Source organism: Dipteris shenzhenensis, chromosome 20 (assembly GCF_047967505.1).
Source record: "Dipteris shenzhenensis isolate YYH24624 ecotype China chromosome 20, Dip_SZ_1.0, whole genome shotgun sequence".
NCBI classification, from domain to species: Eukaryota; Viridiplantae; Streptophyta; class Polypodiopsida; order Gleicheniales; family Dipteridaceae; genus Dipteris; species Dipteris shenzhenensis.
The window spans coordinates 10,677,627-10,695,908 of record NC_141615.1 but is presented as its reverse complement, the minus strand read 5'-3'; the positions used below and the strand labels follow the sequence as shown (position 1 = coordinate 10,695,908).

At 42.5% G+C, this 18,282-nt stretch overlaps 1 protein-coding gene across 1 annotated transcript; it reads right to left on the bottom strand.

Annotated features, from left to right (window-relative positions):
• Positions 1-1,603: 1,603 nt before the first annotated feature.
• Positions 1,604-6,409, bottom strand: LOC147889262 (pentatricopeptide repeat-containing protein At4g39530-like). Its single transcript, XM_087391877.1, has one exon. The coding sequence runs from the start codon at positions 5,739-5,741 to the stop codon at positions 2,190-2,192; it is 3,552 nt and encodes a 1,183-aa protein (XP_087248003.1). The 5' UTR covers positions 5,742-6,409; the 3' UTR covers positions 1,604-2,189.
• Positions 6,410-18,282: the final 11,873 nt, after the last annotated feature.

Genomic DNA, 18,282 nt, shown 5'->3' with positions numbered 1-18,282 from the left:
TAACTATGCCTGGGTGATATGTGGTAGATGATGAAGCACATTGAGGTGGCTACTGAGCTCGGGGGGGTCAGTCATCATATGTAACCCTATCACGTGAGTTCAACAGAAGGATATTTTTAATATCTAAATTTTACAAAAATAAATTTACATAAGGGAGTATTTAAATTGATTTTGGGAAAAATTTACAAATTTATATAGAAAAAGCGTACATTTTATTAATGGAAAAATTACAGATAAGGGATTTTCCACAACTTGGGTTATCATAGCTATCTTAGACCGAGATTGTGACTAGACAGAACTTCTGTTGAGAAATATGAACCAGGTTGGGTCAATTAGAGTCCCTAAATGGAGAAATTACCCCATTCTCTCTTATGTTTGCAATCTTAAACCCTGTAAAGCGAAGGGTAGCTCCCTTTGGAAATCTATCTGGAAGGCCTTTGAGGAGATAAAGGCTTTTTTACAATTTTCTGAAAAAGGAGCCTTCATGGCTATTGACGCTATGTGGGTCTCAGCCATTTTCAAATATGCTCATAGAGGAACAATTTTCTCTAGCCAATATTCTCTTTAGAAAAGGGCTACAATCTTGGGGCCAACTATGGAGCAAGGAGCATTTAAGATGGAAGACTTGACAGGAAATCAGAATTAACCAATCAATGTTAGGCACTGATCCTAAGCAGACTAGAGCCTTGGCAAGGGAATATCCAGTCAGAAAGGTGGTACTATTTTACTATATCATAGAGACTTTAGTTGGATAGGAAGCTCTGCTCTACTTTCTATCCCCACTCCTTCCTTTGATATGGAAGATATTTTCAAAACTCTAAATACTAGATAGTCACTACAGGAGGAATATGTAAGATAGCATGTGCGATCAACAGAAGGGGTTTAATAATTTTATGGAGTTACAGAAAATATACATACATAAGGGGTGTATATAGGCTATAAAAATCCACAGGTAGGGTTTTTTATTAATACCCCTTGATCGCCCATGCTATATGGGGTTTTTTACATAGTGGCCCCCCCGGGAGGACAGCAGAGAAAAGCTGTATGAAAGATTTGGGAAGCTATGGACCAAGCAGATTCCTGAAAAGATGTCTTGCCAGGCTTCATCTTACATAAAGATATGTGAACCAATGCAAGAGGTCTCCGAATAGGGAAGGGGGATGGTAAATGTAGAAGATGCTATGGTATTCTTGAAGACATTTTTCACTTGTTTGTTGCATGCCCACATGTTAGAAGGGTTTGGAAGTTCATCAGAGCCAGTTAACTGGAAGGCCATTTTATTAGGGGATGAATTCAAAACCAAGCAGGAGCTTTGGTTTCCAATAAGAGCTCATGCTTTATATTACATTTGGATATCTAGAAACAACTTTCAATTTAATGACGTGGAAATATGTACTGATGCTGTGTTTATTGCATGGTGGGATAAGAAAAAAGGAGATTGGGTTTCCAAATAAGTGCATATAACATTGAACATACCAAGTTGAGTGCATAACTTGCTGAACACATAGGAAGAACAACATGACAAGCTACCTCATTACCTTCATAGGAAATCTCTATTTCAAGCTCAAGCCGAGCATACCTCTGCTCAAAATAATGTTGCTCAAGGACTTGTTGCTCAGTACCCGCTGTTCTACAGACCCATGGTGACTCATCACATGAATAGGATATCTCTATTGACCCTTTACAGGCTGCACCCTCACGGGTTGCTGCTGCCTCCAATGCTCAGAGATTTGATGCTGTTGATGATGCTGCTAAGAGTTTCTCATTTCAGGCCCCCTCATGCATCCTGTTGGTTGACATTTCTCTGTTCGTGGGACAATTAGACGGCCCCGGATGTCCCTCCAGTAACAAAATGAGTAAATCACATGTGTGAGCACCGTCATCATCAATAGTTTGTCTCACCATCAATACTTTGTTAAGCCTCTTGCAAAGAGCATAACCCATCTTTATTAGCATCATCGGATACCTCCATTGGCACAATACAAATCTGGGACTTATCTTCTTCTTTTTTGTATTGTGGTGCCGCCGGGGCCTAGCGAGGGGTCGAACTCACGCACCCTCTCACACACACACCTGCCTCAACCACCAAACTAGAGCCCTGTTGGCAATCTGGATTTATCTTCCTCCACCATATCAAGGAAATATCTTCTGGCATTGCATATACATCTGTGCTTTGAGAATATCTTCCATCACCCATTACTACGTGTTGCACAAATCAACCAACCTGTGTCCAAGTCCCTCCCAGCTTCTTCCAGGCTTGTCATCACTTTCATTGCCTCAACCTTATTCTCGTCCTCCTGCATGTGAGCCTCTGCATAGATGTTAGACATCAAGACAAAAAATACAGTATCCTTCACATCCAATTGCACAGTATGCTCAAAGGCCTGTCTTCCAAGCTCCAGATTACCCCACTTTCGACAAGCAGCCAACACAGAAAGCCAGACCACCAGATTAGGTTCGAAAGGCATGTTCTCTACCATTGATATGGCCTCATCTAATTGGCCTGCACGGCTGAGGAGATCAACCATGCACGTGAAGTGCTCAATAGTTGGAGTGATTTGATAATCTTTATCCATAACCTTAAAGTACTCCTGGCCCTTATCCACTAGACCTGCATGACTGCAGACATTGAGAATACAAAGGAATGTGACTTTGTTCGGCTCAATGCCTTCTTCTGTCATTCTCTTAAGCATCTGAAAAACAATTTCACTTTCTCCAAGCTGAGCATACCCTGCAATTAAGCCAGTCCACGCGACTACATCTCGTACTGGCAGCTTGTCAAACACTTCCCATGCATTTGCAAGCAGGCCACATTTGGCATACATGTCAACCAAGGCACTACCAACCAAAGGATCTCTTTCCAATTCCTGTCTGACAACCTCAGTGTGTATTTCTCGGCCCTTGTCTATGGCTCCTATGCTGCAACAAGCTTTCAAGCTGCAAGCAAACGTGACAGCATTTGGAGAAATTCTCGCCAGCTGCATTTCTTCAAAACATTTCAGTGATTCCTCACCAAGCCCATGTTGAGCATATCCTGCAATCAGAGCAGTCCACGACACTACATCTCGAACTGGCAGCTTGTCAAACACTTCCCCTGCTTTTGCAACAAAGCCACATTTGGCGTACATATCGACCAAGGTGTTGCCAACAAAAGGGTCCCTTTCCAATGCTTGTCTGGAAATCTCGGCGTATATTTCTTGGCCTTTGTCTATGTCTCCTATGCTGCCACAAGTTTTCAAGATGCAAACAAATGTGACAGCAGTCGGAGGGACTTCCTCTAGTTGCATCTGTTGGAAACAGTTTAGTGCTTCCTCACCAAGCCCCTGTTCAGCATATCCTGCAATCAGCATGTTCCACAACACTACCTCTCGAACAGGCAACTTCTGAACCAGTTCCCGTGCTTTTGCAAGGAAGCCACATTTGGCATACATGTAGACCAAAGAGGTGCCAATAAAAGGGTCTCTTTCTGGCTCCTGCCTGGCAATCTCAGCATGTAGTTCCTGACCCTTGGTTAGGGCTCCTATGCTTCCACACGCCTTTAAGCCGCAAGCAACTGTGACAGCATTTGGAGGGACACCCTCCAGTTTCATCTGTTCAAAACAGGTAAGTGCTTCCTCACCAAGCCCATGTTCAGCATATCCAGCAATTAGGACGGTCCATGAGAAGACATCTCGAATGGGAAGCCTGTCAAACATTTCTCTTGCCTTCACAAGAGAGCCGCACTTGGCATACATATCGACCAAGGTATTGCAAACAGAAGCATCTCTTTCCAATGCCTGTCTCGCAATCTCAGCGTGTAGTTCTTGGCCTTTGTCTATGGCTCCTATGCTGCCACAAGCCTTTAAGCTGCAAACGTATGTGATAGCATTTGGAGAAAGACCCTCCACTCGCATCTGTTCAAAATAGTTCAGTGCTTCCTCACCAAGCCCATATTCAGCATATCCTGCAATTAGTATGTTCCACAACACCACATCTTGCACTGGCAGCTTGTCAAACAGTTCCTGTGCTTTGGCAAGTGAGCCACATTTTGCATACATGTCAACCAGTGTGTTGCCAACAAAAGGAACTTTCTCCAACTCCTGTCTGGCAATCTCAGTGTGTATTTCTTGGCCCATATCTATGGCTCCTATGCTGCCACAAGCTTTCAAGCTGCAAATAAATGTGATAATATCTGGAGACACACCCTCCAGTTGCATCTGTTTGAAACAGTTCAGCGCTTGTTCACCAAGCCCATGTTCAGCATATCCAGCAATTATAATATTCCATGACACTGCACCTCGATCTGACAAATTGTCAAACACTTCCCGTGCTTTTGCAAGTGAGCCACATTTGGCATACATGTCAACCAACGAGTTGCAAACACAAGGATCTGTTTCCAATTCCTGTTTTGCAATCCCAGCATGTATCTCGTGGCCCTTGTCTATGGCTCGCATGCTGCCACAAGCCTTCAAAATACAGACAAGCGTGACAGCGTCCGGAGGGACACCCTCAAGTTGCATCTGCTTGAAACAGTGCAGTGCTTCCTCACCAATCCCTTGTTCAGCAAATCCTGAAAGTAGAGCAGTCCATGAGACTACATTTCGAACTGGCAGTTTGTCAAATACTTCCCGTGTATTTGCAAGTGAGCCACACTTGGCATACATGTCAACCAAGGTACCGCCAATAACAGGATCACTTTCCAGTCCCTGTCTGGCAATCTCAGCGTGTATTTCTAGACCCTTGTCGATGGTCCCTATGGTGCCACAAGCTTTCAAGCCGCAAACTAACGTGACAGCATCTGTAGACACACCATTCAGGTGCATCTGTTTGAAACAGTCGAGTGCTTCCTCACCGAGTCCATGTTCACCATATCCTGCAATCAGCACAGTCCATGAGACCACATTTCGAACAGGCAGATTGTCAAATACTTCTCGTGCTTTTGAAAGAAATCCACATTTGGCATACATCTCAACTAAGGTGTTACCAATACGAGGATCTCTTTCCAATTCCTGTCTGGAAATCTCAGCATGTATTTCTTGGCCCTTATCTATTGCTCTTACAATGCCACAAGCTTTCAAGCTGCAAACATATGTGACAGCATCCGGAGAGACGCCCTCTAGTTGCATCCGTTTGAAACAGTTCAGTGCTTCCTCACCAAGCCCATGATCAGCATATGCTGCAACCAGTACAGTCCATGAAACAACATCTCGAACTGGCAGCTTGTCAAACTCTTCCCGTGCTTCTGCAAGAGATCCAAATTTTGCGTACATATCGACCAAGGTGTTCCCAACAAAAGGGTCTCTTTCCAATTCCTGTATAGCAATCTCAGCATGTATTTCTCGGCCTCTTTTTGCATCTTTTAGCCTGGCACAAGCCTTCAAGAGGGCTACGAAAGTATACTTGCTAGGAAATACATAATCATCTTGCATTCTCTGGTACAGGTTGAGAGCATATTGTGATTCCTCACATTCAATAAAACCCATGATGAGAGAAGTCCAGGAATACACATTCCGATCAACCAATCTTTTAAAAGCCTGCTCAGCATCGCAAATGCTTCCACATTCTACCAACATTGGAATGAGATAGTTCCCGAGAGATCTATGAGCTTCCAGTCCGCTTTTGCACATGTAGGCATGCAGGCGCTTGGCACACGTTAGATTTTTCTTTTTTCTGCACTTTTGCAATATGTAGATAAAGTTCTCAACCGAAGGCAGCTGGGGCATACGTTCCAAAGAAGTGAATGCCTCCTCTAAGCTCAGCATCTTGCAGTCCTTGTGCTTTACATGAATTTACTGTGCTCCAGACTTGCAATTCCAGCCACACTCGGCTAGCCCCTCCACCATCAAATTTTGACCGGACCTACCCTTTGACGCTTTAACCCCCAGAATTTGTACTCTCTTTCTCGCAGAGGTCTCTAACCCAGTCTATCCATAGAGGCTCCCTTGCAAATTGCTTGGTCGGACTCCTCCCATAGAGTTTGCTCTTTCGGTTGTCCCACCATTAGCAGGTACTTAGACCATAAGCGCTCTGTACTTGAGGTCTGTGCGAAGTATGACCAAATAATTATCAATTGCAATTTCTTAAGACATGTTTTGTAGTACCTTGACGCCGTTTTTAAGTTACTTCGAGAAGAGCTAGCCATGAATCCTTCACCACCGCTGTCTTTAAATCGGCCAACAGCCCTTCCAATTTGTACATGCTGCGGAAACAGAGCCTCCAGCTGTCTCCGAGCTCTAACATATGTAGTTCCATGCAGGAACTCTTCTTCTCTGATGCGAGGAGTAGAGGGTGGTGTGGGCAGGTACATTTCTGCGTGCAACAGGGCAGCTTCGGGTGCAAACGAAGGTCCAAGGTTCTCACTGCGAAAACCCACCAAATGCATCAGAGAGCAGGAGTCTGCAAGCTGAAGTCCAGAGTGTAAAGAGCAGATTCTTTGCCTTGGCCCAAGTCAAGCAATTCACTCTGTTATCCAACATTTATATCGACTTGTTAAAAATTTTATTTTTCGCCTGCGGGTGTTTAGAGAGCCCCTCTAAACTATATAGAACGAGTAGCATTACCCGTCTACCATAGGTTCAAGACACACTCAGGTAGAGCCCCGCTCGAGCCAGTGGCTCTAGGGGAGCCCTACTGGCAAGATATATTTGTAGCCCCATGGAGCTGGAGAGCTGGCTCAGCAGGGCTCCCTGGCAGTCCAATGCTAGCCCAAAGAGCTTGAAAGCTCAGATTTCTAGCCCAGCATTGGACTGCTAGGAGAAAAGATCCTCTCCCATTAGTGGAGAGGAGGACAGTGCAGGCTGTGAAGCCACTGGAGGATTCAGATTATTTTTAATTCAAGCTTTCTTCTACACGCAGGGATGCGAAATTGATCGCTATCTAAAATCTCATGATCAATCTTCACCTTGCCTCCCGAAAGGTTCTCTTAGGGCCTTAGCACATGGATGGGGCTAGCATGGGTTTAGGATGAGAATATTTTTGTCATCATTACTCCCATCCTACACCAAATGGTCTAGGATGGATTTAGAATGGGAGTAGCGACTTTTTCTCCCATCCTGGACCATGGCCTCTAGACCCTGACAGCCAAAATGGGTTCCCCTTTTTTAGGGATTCAAAAACATGGAAGGAGGACATGTGTCCTTGTCCCCACAAGGTCCCCACCTCTTAAACACATGAAATGATGCCATGTGTCCTCTTCCTCCTAAACCCATGCTTAGTTCTTTTTTTGTTAGCATATGGTGAGATGGGAATAGGATAGAAATATGCATGGGAGCACTTGGGACCACCTTTTCCCATTCCCATCCTATTTCTTCCCATGTGCTAAGCCTCTTAGCCTAATGGTTGTTCACTATCACCTGAGGGTCTCGGCTCCTCATTCATGATCACACAAATAAGGCAAGTAGTAGTTGATCATGCTTCCTATCATTTACCTTTACCTTGTAGCCTCTTTTAAAGCCTAGGCCATCCTTGGTTAGCTTAAGTTTGCATGAGTAACTTAACCAAGTGTGGGGGCCTAGCTTCATTGTTCTGGCTCATGTCCCTCATGTACCTTGCATGCAAAAATGAATGTAAGTCCTCTCTCTTTCTAATGCTTCCCCCCCCCCATGCATTCTTTCTTATAAAAATCTGATAAAATTCAAACAAAAAAAACACACTTCTTTATTGTCTTTAAGGATCCTCTTTTCATGGGGTTTTAGCATATTTGTTTATCTTTCTTTTGTCCAAATAGAGAGTAGAGACTCAAGTAGGGGTCAGAGACTTCTTCTTTCCGTGGGTCTATAGGGGGTATGTTACATTGTGTGATAGCACCCATGTCCTATCTATCTTGAGTATCATTGGGTCAACCTTAATGTGCTTTTGGAGTACATTGTGATGAATCTCTTGGAGTATCATTGGGTCGACCTTAATGTGCTTTTGCTCAATTTTGTTAAGATAGTACAGGTTCGAGGGATCACGTACTCTTGATAGTGATGTGTATACCAGACCATGTGATTTAATACCCATGAGATTGAATGCCAGGTTCTCCATTGATAGCCCTTGTTCTCGATGTATCGTTCTTGACGATGCTCGTGGTGTTGGGAATTGAGTTCAACAAATCGTGTTCAATTTGTTGTTTCCAACTTGAAATTCTTTGTTGATGCATGTTACAGGAGCCCAATGTGTTGGTGTGCTGGCTTGAAATAAATTTAGCATTCGTGAACGTGTGTGGGAGCCGACCCTTGTATCGATGAATTCAATCCAAACAATGTGTTTGCTTGTTGTAGTGCCTGAGTCCCTGAAAATGCCATCTAACCCATTCACCATACCATTATCTACGTTGAGGTTCCTAGAGCATATCTCTACTAGCGTCTCAAGCTTGAGATATGTGTAGTTCGGCCGTGTTCTTGGGGTCAATTGGTATTCGTAATATTTTGCTACATGTTATGTACCGAGTGTCCTTTTCTACAAGAATATAAGGTTTTTGGTAGCATGTCTAAGACTTCCTTGTTGTGCTTGTCCTTCAGAGAGTTTGTGTGAAAAAGATGATCGATTAAGTGTTTTTAAAAAAGCTTGCACATGTATGAGCTGTTCAAGTAGTCCAAGTGTGCATCACTATGTTGTTCTGTCCATATATAGTTGAGGACACTGAGAAAGTGTGTGTCTCATTGGCGCATTGTCTTTGTTAGCTCATAGTATTGTATGCAAATTCTCCATCTTGATGGTAATGTTGATGGCTTGCCTGAGAATATCAAGTATCCTTTGTGGGGCTTGCTTGACACAAGTTTCCACAGAATATCAACACTACCAAATGGCTCCATGAAGTTATGTTTTATTTCATGCATTCTCATGTCCGCTACCAAGAAAGTGCTTTGGCTTATTAGTATACCCATCAAACATGACAAGCTCACAATGTTTCTATAGTTGTTGCACTGTATCTCTTGCAAGGCTTGTGTACAAAGAAGTTAGCAATGGCAAGTGCAATGCCAAATGAATTGTTGTTCCTCTGATCTTGAATGGTGTTGTTCAATTGTATGCGACCAATAAGCTCTTGGCAGTGTTTTCAAAGACATCCATTGTGCAAGTAGTGTTAGCATAGTGTGTGTACCAATAGAAATAAGGCATAGCTCTTGCATGTTCCAACATTGCCTGTTAAGAATAATAGGATTGGATTTTCTCACTACATTCCTTTCTTGACCGTACAGATGCTTATATACATCACCTTTGGAGTCTCATCTTCGTAGTAACAATAACCCATTAGCAAGCTCTTTCGTACCCACAAGCATGGCTCATATCCACAGCACTACTACTCTTACCTTGCTCCAACTCCTTGTAGCTGCCTTCTTCTCTCTCCTTTTGGCTCCTCCTGCCCTTGGGGGGTCCACTAGGGTTTCTCATATGGTACCACGTGAGTGTAAGGGAGGGGGGTTATATAAGGGAAGGAAGGTACATTTTATAAGGTAAGGTCTCGTAAATAGGGGGTAGATAAGGGGAATTTTCATATATTTATCGCACGCAGGTGACGTCTCCTTATTACTACTAGTGAATCCCCTGTGCTCCTGCCCTTGCAGCTACCCCTAGACTCACTGTGTATGTCAAATCTTCCATGTAATTTGGTTTCTTCCTTCCTCCCAACCCCCATGAACTGATCCACAATGAGAGTGTGGGAAGATGTTACTATCTCTTTCTAGAAACAATCTAGATGAATAGGACTGCAAAGAGGAAAGGGTAGATGTGTCCAGAATCTGTACGAGAGGGCGGCCTCGGGCACCAGTGCACCTTTTGCACGTGCCTTTTCTAACCCACCCCACAAGGTCTGCCACCTCTTACAAGACAAGGATGGGCTCAAAGGTACAATTGTAGAATTTACCCCCTATTATCTCACATTTATTTCACCACGGAAGATGGCTCCTCTGTAGATGGATCTTGCTCATCACCCTTTGTTAAATTATTTCGGTTATGTACATATAAGTGCTTATACATATATGACGTAAAACTATTTTCGGGTGTGTGCATTCAGATATTTGCCTGAACATATATGAGTTTGATTTTATATATATATATATATAAGGTTAATCTTAGATACATAGGGTTATTATTTTACACTTAGTCAGAAGGGCCACCACCCTTTATTGCTTATTTCTTAAATTAGTGTGCATATAACCCTTTCAATGGAACCTTTGAAACCCCCCCTTTTTTTAACTGACCTAATCATTTGATATATTTAACTTAGTCATTTTATTGATGCTTCCCATATTAATGTATTTTCTTTATGATGTTGTACCTCGTTATCTTACGTACTTTGTCCTTTATTAATTCATTTACTCTTACTGATCAAATTTTTATTTAGTTATATTAACCCTTTTTTTTCAAGTTTCTTTAATGCTTGCCTTCTTATTTAATTGTCCCATCTTAAATCTCTTAAAATTCCTTCTTGTAGTTTCCGTTAATTTTTTTCCTGGTGCCATGATGGGTTTCTAATAACACACACACACATCTAGTAAGCTATATAACATTCTCTCTCTCTCTCTCTCTCTCTCTCTCTCTCTCTCTCTCACACACACACACACACACACCAGGGGATTCACTAGTAGTAATAAGGAGACATCACCTGCATGCAATAAATATATGAAAATTCCCCTTATCTACCCCCTATTTACGGGACCTTACCTTATAAAATGTACCTTCCTTCCCTTATATAAACCCCCTCCCTTACACTCACATGGTACCATACGATAAACCCTAGTGGACCCCCCGGGACACACACACACACATACACACACGTGCGCACACGCACACGCACATGCACACGCACACGCACACGCACATGCACACACACATGCACATGCACATGCACATGCAAACACACACACACATGCACATGCACACACACACACGCACACGCACACGCACATGCACATACACACACACTTCCCCTTGGGGTCCACTAATTAATCATGAAATGAGGATGATATTTTGGAGGGAATCCATTAATTAAATATCATGTTTTATGGACACATGAAAAATGGAATATTTATTCATAATAGCTAAATGAAAACATATCCTATTCGTAGTACTTGGAGGTCCCTAGCAACTCTAAGCTGTGCTACTTGACCACCACTTCCCAAGAGAATTTATGGGGCACATGGGGAAAATGGAGTATACCCACCAAGGTACCAAGCCTTACTCTTTGAAAGAATGGTGAAGGGACAACATGGTCCATTATGACATATATCCATCAAGGCAGAGAATGGAGGTTTGCTTTAAAGGCTCTTAATGCCATGGTTTACCTGTGACTTGCGGAAGAGGATTTTTGGGAAGAAGAGATAGAAGGATGTCCAAATGTTTTCGCCCCCCTTCTTTTGCCTTAGGGAACCTTGCCCATTATCTCAAGTGGAGGACAATGAACTTTGTGCACGGGAGATAATGAACTTCGTTCTCCACGAGTGAGGGAAGCTCTGCACTGGAGATAAACCTTCCAAATAAAGAGACCTTATCTTTGAGATCAGGTGAGTTTTTTATAAGCTTCATGCATTACCGTACCTTCCAGCTCTGGCATTCCGTCTCATCGAATTCCTAGTAGCTTCACTGTTCATGTTTTTGCTCTCTTTCACTACTTTGATATGTTGCAAGTATGAGCTCATCTTTGGATGAGCAGGAGCATGAAAGCTTGCGTCGATACCTGGTCATTGTATTGGTTGTGTGAGAACTTCATACCTGACTCTTATGTTTGAACTTTGGATTCTCTACATAAGAAACAAAACCCACGGTCATCTGAGAAACATATGTTTTGAAATACGGGAAAAGACAATTACTAGCTAGCTACTATCTAAGCATGGGGGATTCACTAGTAGTAATAAGGAGACGTCACCTGTGTGCAATAAATATATGAAAATTCCCCTTATCTACCCCCTATTTACGGGACCTTACCTTATAAAATGTACCTTCCTTCCCTTATATAACCCCCCTCCCTTACACTCACGTGGTACCATACAATAAACCCTAGTGGACCCCCTGGGTATCTAAGTAGTCCCATTATAGAGCGAGTTGTCTTCTTTGCTATTGTGTTAGTAGACTTCTCAGATCATGGGTTTCCTTATCTCCGAGCTGGCTAGTGGCTAGTGGGGAGGATGAAAGGGATCATGGTGTGCCTTGGGCTTTCATTTTCCATAGAATTCTTTCAAAAGTTGGAAGCAAAATTGGTGAAGTGAAACCAGGTGCCCCAAAATCCTCCTATCCTTTTTTTGCACTAGGAACTCTTTTTGCATAATGGGTGTGTCGCTCAGACTATGCTCAAGGTCCTGTAGACTATGCTCAAGGTCTTGTAGTTTTGATGGTGCACTCGTATCCTCAATAAACGCATGATGGATCTCTTTACTCTATTGTTGCATAGTGAATTGCAGCATATGGGCCTAAACTGAGGACAAACAGTCCCAACAGTAGCCACAACTAGCCAGGACCATCACACCTTGCTAAACAACGACCTGGCAACTATTCCCTGGGTTCTTGAGCTTCGACTCTTTCTGTAGGAGATAAGGAGATTTCTGGTAAGGAAAAGAGTCCTCAAATCTGTGAAGAGGAAACATTAAAGGAGCTATAGGTCGTGGCCTCCCTCCTAGAACATTTCACAACCTAGGTGATGGACATTGTGAAATTGCGTGACTATACTGATGTTGTAATCGTCCTTTTTGTTCATGGCTTGGAGGAAGAATCTAAGATTGCAACAGTAGTCTTCTAGCCCAATGCATCATTTCACACGAAGACTCCTACTTGCTTCATATCATGATCATTAGAGGGGTGGCACTGCTGTCTCTACTTGAGGGCATAACACAATATTCCTCCATAGGTTTCTTACTACACTGGCATTTGCGAGCTTATATAGGTGAGATGGATATGATACGATAATCGCCACAATCGGGTCTATGAGCCTGTGCAGGTGAGATTCAATTTCACCAAACTCTGGCATGCCCATGCAAGCAGTTAGGTGGACTACCTCTTAGGCAATAGCACAGTTATAATTACAGATATTTTTGTAGTCCTTGTAGCCATTCAAAAACTCAGTATAAGGCCCACATATATGTTTGTGAAGCATATCATTGATATGGGATTGAGTGACCAATAGCACTCTACTAGACCTAAGGGATCATTGGAACTTGACCATACCAGGCCGAGAGCATGATACAGGCTAAATGATGTTTAGAATCATGGTTCGGAGAGCATACTATACACAAGCTTACAAAGCTAGACGATAAGAAAAATGGGTTTTTAGTATTCTCAAATTTGGAAATGCTCATAGGATTACTTTGGATGGCCATTCATATAGATTGACGATGGCCATTCACATAAATCTTGGCATAGCTAGGTGTACTTGGATTTGAAAGGACAATTGGGACTTTATGACCCCTTAATTTTATTGGACTCTAATTTTTATAGCATGGGGCTATTACCACCACTCCAAGTACAAACAATTGGAAGAATACTTTATTGAATAAGGTTTACTAATTCTTTCTTAAGGATCTTTTCATTAAATAGCAATGGGATTCCCTTTGTTAGACCGACTAAGACCCCTATTTTTGGGTTTTCAAAAATCCACTTGGAAATGTCTCTAGCGATTTATAGCATTCCTTTAACTTTTTGAATCCAGCTATTGTATTACCATTGGATTATTAAAATGGAAAAGGCCCTTATCTATTAAGCTTCCATATTATTGGTACATTTAGTTGGATATGTTCCAAAAGTTTGCTAGTAATAAGACTCTATGATCCTAGTTATGATGGGACCCAAGAGAAGATGTCTTTTATTAGAAGTTTCCTTTTATGATGGTCTCCTTTTTGGTATTGGATATTTCTATTCTTATTGTGTCCCTTTAATTTTTTATTTATCTTGGTATGTAGGCAACGTAGGGATAGAAAGTTTCCATTGAACTATAGAAGGCCACGACCAAAAGGAAATGGAATTTCATATTTCATAGTTATTTCTAGAACTTATTTTGTCTAGCCTATTCCAAGTACATATCGTCTACATATGTCTATATAATTTTTACTCTTTGTTCATGACTTATTTAGGTACAAGTTACTTTTGGGAAACACAAGGAAGTTCCACTCTGAATTTTCCTTTGGGGAATATGGATGCGTAATCTTTATTAATATGGAAGATTGCCTAGTAGGTCCCTTGACTTCATTGATATGGAAGATTACCTAGTAGGTCCCTTGACTGTGTAGCAAGCACTTTGAAATTTTGGTAATCTATTTCAAAATCATTGGATTGGATGTCCTTGGTATATTTTGGGCATTCATAAATATATGATCTTGAGCAAAGTAATTAGGAATTTTCCTTTGTTAGAAAGATTCCATTAGAAAAATTCCTAAGCATAGGAATCAGGACCTTGTGATTTCTTTGGAGTATGAGGAAAATTTCCTTTGTGATGAAATGTAATTATGATCTCCTTGACCTTTAACTTCTCACACATCTTACCTCTTGGCTTCATGCCATTACCTGAGCCTTTGAGCATGATTATAGAAGAGGATGTAAGGGTCTCATTGAAGGTCCCCTACCATTGGATTATCCTTATATGGTTTCCTGGCAGATCCCCTTTCCTAAACTGATAAGTATATGCAAATGGGGCAAGGCCAATGTGCTTTTAAGGGAGAATAACCAGTGAGCATACTATCCAATGCCCATCAATACATGAATATACTCAAACCGCTGACTAGGTAGACTGCTCGTCAGCATATTTGTAGGGTTATCATCTGTATGAACCTTAACAAGCTCTATGCGCTTGTCCTCAAAAATCTCCCTGATGAAATGCTACCTAGATTCGATGTGTTTGTTCTTTGCATGAAAAATCGGATTCTATGCTAGCTGAATAGCTGAATAGCACTCATGGAATCACTATGCAACGTTGATACACCTGTATGAATCCCCAAATCTCCCACTAGCCAATCAATCCATAAAGCTTCCTTGCAACCCTCTGTGGCTGAAACATACTTAGTTTCTATGGTGGACAAAGAAACACACTTCCGTGCGCGAGACATCCACGATAGTGTACCACCTACAAAGGGGAACACATAACCAGGAGTGGATCTCCTACTATCCACATGCCCTACATAATCTAAATCTATGTACCCAAGTACACGCATCTCTCCTTTGCCAAAGCAGGTGCACATCTCCTTAGTACCCTTCATGTACCTCATGATGCATTTGACTACCTCCCAATGCCTCTTTCCTGGATTAGCCAGATACTAGCTAACAATTCTCACTGCAAACGCAATGTCTGGTCTAGTAGCTATCATAGCCTATATAAGACTCCCAACGGCTGATGCATAAGGAACCTTGACCATCATGGCTCTCTCCTCATCTACTATCTTCCTAACTCAGCTTCACATATGGAGGCAATGGAGTACTTCCTACCTTACCCCCCTCCATATTGATGAAACGATACAACACTTTTGTAACATACTCCTTCTGTGAAAGCCAAATGAGTTTCCTACTCTGGTCACATGTGATGCGCATACCAAGAATATGACCTACAAGACCCAAATCCTTCATGAGAAAGGCCTCATGCAACTTGGCCTTTAATGCATCTAGCTCATAGGTTTTCTCACCCCCCTAATACATGTGAAGGGATACAATATACCACACTTGGAACAACTTACCAAAACCATAGAGCCCTTTTGAAATTTCCAATTGTAAAAGCCAAAGGTGGTCTGAAAACCAACATCATCTAGTTGGCCCATTAAAATGAGACTCTTGGTCAGCTTAGGCACTTGGGGGGTTCACTCATAAATATGTAAGTCTAGCATGTGGGTTCAACAGAAAGAGTTTTTTAAACCTCCTTTTACACGTTTTTTACATACAAAAAAGGTATCATCTAAAGGTAGTATTCACAGATTGATAGAAAAAGGCTGTATTTTATTTGACCCATGACACAGCTCCAGATCTAAGTGAGAAATAGTAACCTGTCACTGATCTCCTGTTGTCCATGTCTCCTGCTCAATTCGAGTCATAAAACCCGGTCAAGATGCCCTTGGTATAGGTGATGTATTTCAACACCCACATCCCTGCCCTCCACCAATGGTTCTCCTGGGGCTTATTGGAAAACTTGCTTAGTACACCAGCTCCCGGCCGCATGTTGCACAAGTAAATCAAACTGCCCACAAGCCTTCTGTACTTCGCTTCGTCCACCAATGGTGATGAATCCTCGTTTGAGAGCTTCACGTCAACCTAAAAAGGGGATCCATGCCAAATGCCTTCAGTATCTCTCCAACATACTTCAGTTGTGAGATGAAGATCTGTTTTGGCTCTTGCCAAACTTCAATCCCCAAACAGAAATGCATCAGTCCGAGATCTGTCATTTCAAACTCTCTTCCTAGCAAATGCTTTGTCTACAAGATCTTCTCTTCATGGTTCCCTGTTATGACAAGGTCATCCACATAAAGAACCACGATCATACACTTGCCTCCTTCTCTGTAGATATACAAATTTTCACATCAAATGGGCTCCTCCTGAACCCGTTTTGTAGAAAGTAGGCATCAATCCACTGGTACCATGCTTGTGGGGCCTGTTTCAACCCGTAAAGTGCCTTCTTCAGATTACAGACTTTACCTTCTGAACCAGGGATCACAAAACCTGGTGATTGTTCCACGTATACCTCCTCCTTGAAATCTCCATTCAGAAAGGCGGATTTTACATCCATTTGAAACACGGGCCAACTTTCTTATGCTGCTAAAGCCAAAACACTGCAAATTGTGGTTAGTCGTGCTGTGGGAGCAAAAGTATCCTGATAATCAAAACCATGTACCTGTGCGAATCCTTTTGCCACGAGCCGAGCCTTGTACTTATCCAATGTGCCGTCGGAATTGTACTTGGTCTTGTACACCCACTTGGTGCCGATTACCTTGCATTTTGGTGGTCGATCCACAAGGTCCCAAGTGTTATTCTTCATTATGGAGCCATACTCCGACTGCATAGCCTCCATCCACCTATCATCACCCTGTGCCTCTTTAGGACACTTGGGTTGTTCAGCACGGATCACCTCTGTCATCAAAGTGTAGTTGACCAAGTGTTCCTGCGCCCTTCTTTACTCCTCTAATCTCTTGGACCGGTGGTGTTCGGATGGTTCCTCCTCAATGGTTGGAGGTTCTCTGCCATCCAAAAGCTACTTTACCCACTTCGGGAATGGCCGTTGTCATTGTGGTTCTGTAGGCTCTTCTTCCTCTTCTTTATCTTGAATCCTCCCAAGCAACGTTGGGGGAGTTCGGTTTGCTGTTGGTGGTTGTACTGGATGGATATCCTGGTCCTGGTTGTTTGGGAAGGAAGCATCCTCCTCCAATTGATGCGGCTGTTTTGAGAAGACCACATCGCGACTTACTATTACCTTCTTGGTAATAGGATTATAGTGATGGTAACCCTTTGCCTCTTCACTATAGCCCAAGAAAATACACTTCCGGCTCTTCGGTTCCCATTTGGTCCTGTTAGCATCAGGGACATGCACAAAACAATCGCATCCAAAAACTCTAAAATGTGTAGCTGAAGGTTTCTTACCAGAAAAGGCCTGCAGTGGAGTCATCCCATTCATAGCCTTCGTGTAGCTACGATTCAGAATGTAAACTGCCGTGTTACATGCTTCAGCCCAAAAAGTCTTTGGCAAATATTTCCCTTTCATCATACTCCTGCCCATTTTGTAGATGATGCGCATCTTGTGCTCTGCTACTCCATTTTGCTGTGGTGTATGTGGTGGGGGTTTCTGCCTCTTGATCCCATGACTTTTGTAATAACTTTCGAATTCACTTGATGCGAACTCACCACCTCTGTCTGATCTCAACTTCTTCACCTTCCTCCCCATTTCTTTCTCAACCATTACATGCCATTCTTTGAACTTACTAAAGCCTCATCTTTAGTCTTCAGGAAGTATATCCATATCCTTCTACTGTAGTCATCGATCAGCGTCATGAAGTATTAGGATCCACCCTAATCTTTCGTCTCCGTCTTTCCGCAAAGGTCCGTGTGAACGAGCTCTAGAGGAGCCTTTGCCCTGCTGGCCTCTTTAGGAAAGTGCTGCCGATGCTGATTGCCCATCATGCAAGCTTCACATACATCGGGCAGATTTGTAATTTCTGGTAGGTCTGCAATCATTCCACTTTTATGCATCTCCATTAAAGAACTAAGGTTTAGATGACCAAACCTCTCATGCCACAGCTTAGTGTTGCTCACATCGGCTGGAGCACTGAAAGCTGAGAGTTCGTAGATGTTGTTGCGCCGTGTACCTTTACCAATGACCTTCCCTTGAAGATCCAAAATCTATGCGCCATTCTTATCGAAGTGAACTTT